This window comes from Diabrotica undecimpunctata, chromosome 4 (genome assembly GCF_040954645.1).
Source record: "Diabrotica undecimpunctata isolate CICGRU chromosome 4, icDiaUnde3, whole genome shotgun sequence".
NCBI lineage: Eukaryota > Metazoa > Arthropoda > Insecta > Coleoptera > Chrysomelidae > Diabrotica > Diabrotica undecimpunctata.
In genome coordinates, this window is record NC_092806.1 from 8,118,449 (window position 1) to 8,129,214 (window position 10,766).

The following is a 10,766-nucleotide window of genomic DNA, read 5'->3' on the forward strand; positions in this document are numbered from 1 at the left end:
AGGTTTTATAGAAACAACTATTCTTAGTTTGATATTTATATTTTTGTACTTCTACATGACTTGCTCAAATGTACCTATCTGTTTAAGTGACAGCCGTAACCTCACAGGTGAACCAACTTATGTTAAGGTTGGTTCACACCAAGCTGTTTATAAAAGTTTATAAAATTTAAAAACAACTGAAAACACTAACCTAAAAAAATACAATAATTATAATATGATTAATCTCTATATCTAGCTGGTTTTATAATGCAACGACCAGAGCGGGTTTTGTTAGGGCCCGTTGCTGGTATAACTGTTTTACTTTGAGTTTTATCTGATTGTTCATCACTAATAGATGTTTCTGTTTGATCCTCACTTTTTGATTTAGAGGCATCAGTTTTGCACATAGGTAATAAATCCTCATTATTGGATTTCAGATACACAGGATTTGGATTTGGTCTCAAGAACGATGAATTCCGTCTTAGAACCTTATCAAAATCCACCCTCATCAAATATGATTTAGGAGAACTATGCTCTTGAACCACTTACCACCGGTACCCAATAATTATCTTTCTTTTACACTATGCCCTTCTACAAATGAAGGTATTTCGTGAACTTGCTGGTCATATAAAGTTTTTGTTTTAATCCTCTTTTCTTTAATTTTATTAAAGTCAAAATCAGCTGTTTCTGTTAATAACCTCCTAGTAACAGGTAAATTGGTTCGAATCAATCGTTTGTGCAATAGTTCCGACGGGGAACATTTAGACCAGAGAGGGGGATGTTCTATATTCTAATAAGGCTTTATGAATGTCATTACGAATATTTTTACAAATACTAACAGCTTTTTCACATAGTCCATTTGATTTTGGGTATTTTGTACTGGAAGGAAAATGATTTGGTTTTCTGCAATTGTTACAAATTTTTCCAAAGGCTAGACAATTTGGTGGCCATGCTTGTGCCACATTTAAAACAGTTATATAGGTTGTTACAAACAGCTTCTGCAGGTCGTTCTAGAGTTTTGCTCCTGGAGGGCCTATTGTATCTAATTTCATTAACTTCTGAATTTTTTCTGAGGCCTTTGACATGGATGGTACTCACTTCTGCTATCCTGGAACCAAATCAGGATACCACGTTGGCTCAGCGTATTCAAGAATGGGTTTTACGTAAAGAGTGTAAAGTTTACAGAATTACTGCATTAAAACTCTCGAAAAACTCTCGAGAAACTCTCGTAATAAGATTTAGTCTGGAGTTCGCACGTTTTCAAATAGAAGTAATATGGTCGGACCAAGTTAGTCTACTGTTTACTATAACACAGAGGTCTTTATACGAGAACACATAATCTAATGGTTGTCCGTTAACAAAGTATGGCACAAGGGTTATTTTTACCAATTCGAAGCACTACACATTTTTCTGCATTTAAGGTTAGTAGCCACTGGGAACACCAAGTTAAAATAGAGTCTAAGTCATTTGGAGGGTTAGCTAGTTTGTGATTGGATTGGCATATATTTTTGTGCCATCCACATAAAGCGATAAATCGTAAAAAAGCAGAGGGACAAAGACAGAACTCTGTAGCACTCCACTAACCTGTCTCGAGAGAAAGATTTGTCTCGTGATTTCTCCTTAACTATATAAATAAAGATAATATAAACCATTTGGGCTAATTTTGTAAGGATTGCTGGGATTTAGGTGATGTGATATATTTACCTTTTACGCGAATGGTAGTATGAATAAAAATATTGAGATATGCTTAAGAGGTATTTATTAAAATTAAAAGTATACATTAAATTGCCTTACACAATTTGACGATCATAATAGTAATATATAAAAATGATTCATGCTGTTTTAAAAGTTGCAAAAGAAGCTAATTAGAACTCCATAATGTAAGTTATTGTTAGTAAATCATTCACCACATGGAAGTATCACAGGATCTAGTACTAGTTTAAGATGAATATGTTACTAAATATATTGCTTTGCAGGTAAGAACAAATAAAAGTTTCAAATATTCCAAGCGTGTAAAATTTTTGTGTACTTTTAAGTTTATGGCAGTTGAAAGAAAAAAGTCTTTTGTATTAGGAAGTAATATAAAAATAATAAATGACAAGTACATTGAATAATACACATTTGATTCTGTCTAAACTTTAAACAATTAATAATAAAATATTTTGGAATAGGGCACCAAAGTCTTTTAAGTTTATTCCTACTTCCTTCTCTTTGTCACGTGCTTTCTTCACAACTATTTTTACTTTCTTAGTACCTTTAAAAACAGTTAAGAATATAGTAACCACAAAGATGACAAAAATAGTAGGACGGTATTTTAAAAATTGATTGTCCTGCATAAAGCTGTCTTTGTAATCTTATTAAAGATATCGGAAATAGCTCTGAAACGTATATCCAATTTAGGATCTTCCAATAGAGCCTTCCGAACTTTTACAGTTGGTAGCGGCTATATTGTTGACTACATCTGTCAAATTGGCTGTCACTTATTTAGTCCGTTCTGCCAAATCACCTTAGATAGATATAGCATACAACACGTGCAAATTGCAATATTTTATTCCAAGTGCACGTGCGATAAAATTATTTTATCAAAATTGGTGTTCTCTTCAATCAAAATTATTGATTTGCATATTTATCCCAACAATACACAAAGCCTTGGTTACTCTTTCCTATAGAAACGTTCAGATTTACGACAACCTTGTTTAGGCTTTTGCCTCTTCAGGGAATGGCTGCTTCCGTTTTTTTGTTGCGGGGTCTGAAGTGGGGGTCGAGTGACGTGAGCTATGAGAAAAGAAAGAAAGAGAAGATGGTAAGGAGTGGGTAAGCATTGCAAGTTGACCAGAGGACTAGTATCTCAGTGTCACCAAAAATACAGATTAGACAACGGCTCTTAGATTCAGCGTTTTCGGCTTAGCAGATTGTTATCTGCGATATTTTAGTAAGGTAGCTTCTGGGACAATGTAATATTCATTAGGAAGTTCGTGGCCTGCTAAGATGAAAAGCTTACCTGGACCTTACTTACAATAAACTTTGTGCTTAGGGATTCTGGTGACTATGTGCCCTTAGCGGTGGCAGAGAGTTTTTCTAACCTCTTTTGCTTTGATGTTGAAGCTCTCAATGGTTCGTAGTACTATGTCTTACTGAGATAATGGAGTCCACTTACGTATACTGTTCAAGATGTGTAATGTCAATGTTCCAGCTGAGAGTTTTACTAAATTCGACGCCAGATCACCGACGCGACGGTCTGAAGTAGAGACTTTCATCATTGAGCATCTGGTTCTTATCATCTATATGTCGAGATGAGCCAGGGTTTTTAGATACAATTAGCTTCGTTTTAGCAGGGTTAAGTGTGACTATATTTATTACTCCGTTTGACTATGATATCTAGCTTATCTAACACAGATTGACTTCTCACAGTACAATTAGGGGTACCTGCGGAGAAGAGTGCAATATCGTCAGCGTATATTAAGATGACGTCAGATCTTTTGACAGGAAAAGTCTCTGTTACTTGACTGTGTATAAAAATGGTACTAGAATTGAGCCCTAAGGAAATCCGGCTTAAGGAGTGAAAGGTGTAGAGAATTTATCGGCGACTTTGACTCGAACTGTCTGATTAAAAAGATAGGAATGGATTATTTTTAGAAAAGGATTCGCAACACAGCTCGGTAGAGTTTATCAATCAAGCCTGATGCCATATTTAATCGAATGACAGAAACGTTTAGAGCGTCGTTGTCATTTATATGCCAACTTTGATGAGAAGTATCGTCTGGAATCAATGCGAAAATACGCTTTGTTGAACAGTTATTTTCTTAACTCACCAATTTAGTTCTCGTAATGGCAACTACAACTATAATTTAAAATTAAAGAAGGTTGACTGAAGAAAATACTGCTTAGAGTATCAAAAAACGAAAGATACTGAAGATTTCATTTAAATATATAAAAAAAAAACATTGATTTTTTGTTTTCTAATAAATACTCAGTATTTGTGCAAAATTAGACAGACTCAACTATAAAAAATGTTTTGTTCTCACCTTTTCTTGTATAAAAAACTGGTCTCACCTGAGTTAGTCATTATTATATGTAGTTCGTTTTTTTGTAAACTGATTTTCAAAATATTTGAAAATAGCTTTATTTTTTAACATCATCATTAAAACATTCGTTGTGCCTATTTCGTAACAGTTCTTTTGCCTATTTTATGTTTTGCCAAAGCACCATTCTATTAATAATAGTATTTATAAAAAGGATGATGCTTAAAGAACTTGCTTGAGTGGTGATGACCTGCCATGCTATTAACTCCGGCTCCGTTGTTGAGACCGTAAATAGATCCACTGTTTCCGTACTTCGCTTCTCCATATCTGAAATAAAAAGATGTTTAATATTAATTTTTTCCTTTTTTCTCATGTAACAGCAAATGAGCTGGAATGATTAAAAAGCAAGTAAAGGAAGGCATCAGAAAAACCCAGTAGAAGAAAATAGGGACAGGTATTGGAAAGAATAGGTACCTACATGAAATGCAAACCTAGAGAGAATAATATTTTGCAGATAATTTACGTGATTTACAGAATATAATGGATACGGCAATATATATGCAATAACGATAAATTTCTAAATTGACAATTATGGAAAAGTATTCGGTAAAAACCGAATAGAATCAAATGTTTCTAAGGATCAAATAAAGAAACCAAGGAAACAAAAATTAAAGCAAACATTTAACAAAAAAAAAGTTAAAGCGAGAAAAACAAGCAAAAACTAAAGCACTACAGACTTTATAGATATATTTGGAAGTGATCCTAGATAATAATTGTCTGCATACCTTCCTTGGCCTCCATTGGCCTTATCAAATAGATACTGTTGATTGAAATGTCCCTCCTTCTTCGCTTCTCCGGTGGAGAATTTGCCGTCCTCTTTACCTCCTTTATAGGCATTGCCTGCATTCTCTCCAAAGCTGCCAGCTCGGTTGTTGAACATGTAGTTGCCACCCTCGTCGTGATCCTCATCATAGAATTCTTCTGTCTTTCCGGATTCTTGTTTTTGGTGAGAGTTCTTGAATCCCTTAATTTTATGTCCTTTCTTGTGACCTTTCATCATACTCTCAGCTCCTTCATTTTTACCTAGAAATTATTAAAAAATATTGTTTTTTATCTTATCTATATAAAGATTTGGTAAGTACAAATACTAATGAACGATCTTTCTACCTTCTTGGTCATATTTCTGTGCTCCGTGGTAGGTATTTCCATCTTCATAGACATTTTTACCGCCATTGGCGCCACTGTAGTATCCAGAATCTCCCTTCATATCTTTTGCGGCTACTTCTCCCTGATTATAGCCACCCTGTCCATTATTGTACTGACCGCCTTGATTACCATGAGCTTGTTGATACCTTAAATATAATAAATACCGTAAGTCTTTTATATAATTGTTATTGGATTCATATGTTTACCTTAAATCGTTTAAATTTTGGTTTCCTTTACTGTACTGCCCTCCATCGACCTCTGAACCTCCGTAGCCATGGTGCATACCACCACCCATCATACCACCGCCCATCATACCACCGCCCATCATCCCACCGCCTCCCATCATTCCAGCGCCAGCTCCCATCATGCCAGCGCCCATCATTCCGGTACCTCCCATCATTCCAGCTCCCCCCATCATTCCTGCTCCCATCATTCCGGTTCCGGCTCCGATGTTTGTATGGAGACCTCCTCCGCCCATACCTGGAAACAAATTGGTTGTGTAAATAATGTTTTTTTTTCATTGAAAACCTATTTATCAATATTATTAATAAGTGGTATTAAAAGTGCTGATGCAGACTCCAATATTTACATTAAACTGAGAAAACAACAGAAAAAAAAAATAAAATTGAGAGTAGATTTCTCAAAGTTTGAGGGTGAAAAATATACTAACATAAATGTAATAACAAATACGTGAAGCAATTGGACCAGAGTTCACAGAAGCTACAAAAAAGATATTAACCGAGTCTGGGATGAAATAAAGGCGGCAGTACTTTAACGCTGGCGAAACCTTTGTGGGTAGAAAAGTACCAAGTGCCAAAAAAGACTGGATAACACCAGGTATTATAAATGTCATAGAAGAAAAACGAAAATACAGAAATACAAATAAAGAAAAATACAAGCAAATAAAGAGACTAGTAGAAACGCAGATCAAGGAAGCTAAAGAATACTGAATGGATGAAAATTGCAAAGAAATAGAAGAATTTATTATGAAACACGACACACATAACCTAAATAAGAAACTGAAAGACATTGTTGGTTGTAAGGGTGAAAGATAGTGAGACTAACCAACTAGAAATTCAAAGAGGAGTCATACAGGGATGTCTGCTGTCGCCACAATTATTTAATGTGTACTCTTAACTACATAATATTTCAGGAGCCACTATGAGAAAACACTGAAGGTGCAAGGGTTGGAGGGAGCATTATTAATAACATAAGATTTGCAGACGATAGATTTTTAAATTCTTATAGAATTCAGTAACACAGAAAGCAAAAATATCTAACAATGAATATAGATAAAACCAAATATATGGTTATCTCGAAAACCTCTGTTGACAACATACATCTGTCATTGGAGGGTGAACCATTAGAGAGGGTCGACCAGCATTTATAAACTCACAGTTAGATCAAGATGAGGAGATAAAGGTCAGAATTAAAATAGCTCGAAAAAGATTCATAAAATACTAAAATACTAAGTTAACGTTTACAAATAAGAAATTGAGTATGGTTATCAGGTTGAGGTTTGTCAAATGTTATGTATGCTCGCAACTGATATATGGGGTAGAAGCTTGGACTCTGACAGCCCAATCCGTAAAAAAATTGGAGGCATTCGAAATGTGGTTATATAGGCTTATTTTTAAAATTCCTTGGACTGCAAAAGTCTCAAACGAAGAAGTGTTGAGACGAATTAGACATGGCAGAAAGCTTATGAACACAAGTAAAATAAGAAAAACGTCGTATCTGGGCCACCTACTTCGAAACGATAAATACTCTCTTCTATTCGTCATCATGCAAGGACGAAAAGAGGAAAGAAAAGGCTTGGGAAGAAAGAAGAAATCTTGGCTGAAGAATATCAGAGATTGGACTAACCTCAGTGTTGAACAGATAATTACCGTTGCAAAAGATAGGGAAGCGTTTAAAGTGATCGCCAACCTTCGTTAGAAAACGGTACAATAAGAAGAAGACCTTTTATAGATAATAAAAGTTACTTTTGTTAAATATGCCATTTGAAATGCTTTGAAAAATATATAACACTGAAATATTCGATAGTTTGGAAGCATTCTGTACAAAGACGCCCAATACCTACAAGTTTTATCACTTGGCAGATTCACAGTACTGGATCTGAGAGCCCCTGAATATCAAAATTAGGAGCCCGTCATTGAACGATTCTGTTAATAGTGAGTGCGCGGTGCTGAAATATCACTACGCCAAATGATAATGTTGCAAAGATCACTACGATAATGTTGGAATATTATCTTTGGTTATGTGTAGAAACTTTAATAGCCGGCCATACCAGTTCAAGTGCACAATATGGCAAACAAAAAGACTATGACAAAAAGAATTGCCAGATAAGGTCCGAATGAAGTAACTTCATTTCTTATGGATAAACACACATTGGTTAGATTTGTATTTTTTTTAGTGGAATTATTATTATTCATTATACATTCATTATTACCTAATGACAGATATGTATTATATTGCGTCTGTAGCAAGCCAACTGAATAATCAATTTGGCAGGTGCAATTTGTGATCTATGGATCAATATTCTGAGCAGCAATAAATAAAATTGAGGTTATTTGTTATATGTTTATTAGTACCGATCTTCAAGATTATTCTAATATTTATTTTAATAGCAGAATAGAAAAAAGCAAGCAAATATCAAAAGGACATTAATGTAATGTTTATTGACTTCGAAGGAGCCTTTGATTGTATAAACAGAGAACGAATGTAGAATATTTCGAAAGAGTATGAACTATCGACGGAGCACATCAACCGTATTAAATTATTCTCTGATAAAGAAATAATGTGAGTGTAAAATGGCCGAATTAATATCTACTCAGAATTGCGTTAAACAAGAATGAGTCTTTCACCGATCCTGTTCCTAATCCTCTACTGGATTATGGGCAAAGTAAACCATCAAAACAGATCGATAAGCTTCCGCAATATTCCGATACAATGAACTTTAAAGTAAATACAGAGAAAATGAACAGTCAGAAAAAAAAAATTAAATGAAGTAAACAGTTTCACATACCTGGGTTGTATTAAGAGTGCAACAGTTGCATTAAGAGTATTCTCCTATCATGCGCAGAGATTTGAAAACATAAAGAGAAAACCACAAAAAAAGCTAACATTTACTCATCACTAAGAAAAATCCTAAAAATATACTCTCCTAAAAAATATACCGAATTAATAACTAAGGATAAGAAGAATAAAACAAAACAAGATAACAAAAACAAATAAATGAATGTGAATGGATTGGGCATTCACTCAGGAAAGATCAAAATAACATAGCCAGGCTGACGCGAACAATCTTCGAGTATATCGAGTATCAATACAAGTTGATGAAAGAGATGACATGCTCATTAAAAACAGCTAACTTCTTCTTTTCTTCACTATTTATTATGTTCAATACTGTATTTCTGTGTTCAAGTGTTATATTTAGTGCTAATTTCAAGTAATATAAAAGAATGTATTAGCAACAAATGTAACTATATCATAAGAAACACTCACCTATTCCAGCACCTCCCATTCCCATTCCACCTCCCATCATCGCACCTTTAGTCATCATTCCTGCTCCTCCGGCTCCCATCATACCAGCTCCTCCTCCACCCATCATTCCTGCTCCTGCACCCATCATTCCCGCTCCACCTGCACCCATCATTCCAGCTCCACCTGCCCCCATCATTCCAGCTCCACCTGCCCCCATCATTCCAGCTCCACCTGCGGCCATCATACCACCCCCTTCGCCTCCCATCATACCCATTTCTGCACCCATCATTCCACCACCCATCATTCCGCCGCCCATCATCCCGCCGCCCATCATTTTACCGCCGGTTCCAACTAAATTGCCTCCGCCGCCCATTCCCATACCCACCGGATAGTAACCGCACAGAACATTTTCGAAAAATAAAACTAAAACTAATCCGAATATACTGATGGTTGCCATCTTCTTCTGATAATGGACGGAACTCGAATGATTTGGAGACTTCTAGGAGAAAGATTTTATAATGAAGATTTTCTACGGTATTTTTCAGACCTTTGAAAGGTTATTTTTACGGTTTATTGTGATTTCGGCGGTTCTATTGTTGGAATAATGTTTGTGGAACATTTTTGTTAAGTGAAGACAATGAGAAGGTCGGTATTCGTCGGTCAGGATGTACGGTTTGTATAGGAAATTGGGTTACTAGGATATGTTATTGGAACTCGCGTTCTTATGTTTCCTTTTAAGATAGTCTAGTGCACACACCCAGATATTGCTAATTGCGTTTTTTTATATAATATACAACATTATAGGTATCTTATAGTTTTTGTTATAGTTTCAAACAAAAATCGAAAATTTGTAATTTAACTGTTTATTAATTAAAATGTTATAGTATAGAATATATACACTGCTAAAAAAGGGTATGTGAATTTTCCACCTATAAAATGACTTTAGAATACAAGTGAAATTTATCAAAGTATTCAGGAATGAAAAAATGCCAAGGAGGTTATGGGCACAATACAAAGATCTGAATATTGTTCGGATTTTTTTTGTGGCATTTGAATGTATTTACTATTGTTGCCAGAATGGACGAATCGCAACAAAGAATGTCACTCTGGCTAGAAAATAACAAAGGGTGTCATTAACGGCATTTGTATTGGCCTTCCCACGGAAGATCCTTACTTCGAAGAAGGTTCTACAGCTGTTTAAGTGTTTGAAGCCTCACGGCTGGGATATTAATCAAACCATAGAAAGTATAGGACTGGCAACGGACTTATTGCTGACAACGGAGCCTCCGGTGAGCTTCTCGCTGAGTATAAGCCAAGAATACATAACTCCAAGAGTAAGAGGATGGAATCGAAAAACCTTCGTTTCTCTTCCAGAGCGGCGGTCGGGAACCATCCTGAAACTGCAAATAACATGGAGGATGAACCGACATTATCTACTTCTGTCCCATTAAAGATAGTAGAGAACAAAGGTTGAAATAAAGAAATGTGTAATAGATGAAATGTATGACAGCCTTTAAAACTTTGTGCTGAGGAAATAAGATTATAAACGACTAAAATTGTACAAAAATTTGAAATACTGGAATAAGTACCTGAACACTAATGTAAAATGAATCCGACAAGTATGTTGAATATTAACCAGAAAATTCCTTATATATAAGCTTATTATAAACTCATGAGGTATAAATTTTAAACTTCCTAGGTCAAATAGTTTTCTTACTGTGCCGTCATCATTAAGAAGTTGTTATAAATCCTCTAACTTACCTGCAAGTATGGCAGTGTCATCAGCATAGCATAACGTATGTTTCCTGGAATTAATTCATGTTATTCTGGCCTGTACCTGGTCTATTTCCAAGTATTTCAGTTTCAGTATCTCCAAAAATACTAGATATCTATTTTTTCTTTCTCAGCTTTTTCCTTTTTAGAGATCTCTGTTCTTTACACTTCTTCGCCACGAATTTCTATCTATCTAATCGTCTTTATTTAAAACTTTCTCTCTCAAATCCTCTGTCACATAGTCTTTTCATCTTCTATTTGGTTTTTGCTACCTCTTTTTCCCTCAAACAAAATCCTATA

The 10,766-nt window shown here is 35.1% G+C and overlaps 1 protein-coding gene across 1 annotated transcript; it reads right to left on the minus strand.

Annotated features, from left to right (window-relative positions):
- Nucleotides 1–1,721: 1,721 nt before the first annotated feature.
- On the minus strand, nt 1,722–9,159 carry LOC140439104 (uncharacterized). Its single transcript, XM_072528793.1, has 5 exons — nt 8,715–9,159; nt 5,414–5,687; nt 5,169–5,353; nt 4,787–5,084; nt 1,722–4,328 (listed from the first exon to the last, which is right to left on the minus strand). The coding sequence occupies exons 1-5, from the start codon at nt 9,148–9,150 to the stop codon at nt 4,193–4,195; spliced, it is 1,329 nt and encodes a 442-aa protein (XP_072384894.1). The 5' UTR covers nt 9,151–9,159; the 3' UTR covers nt 1,722–4,192.
- Nucleotides 9,160–10,766: the final 1,607 nt, after the last annotated feature.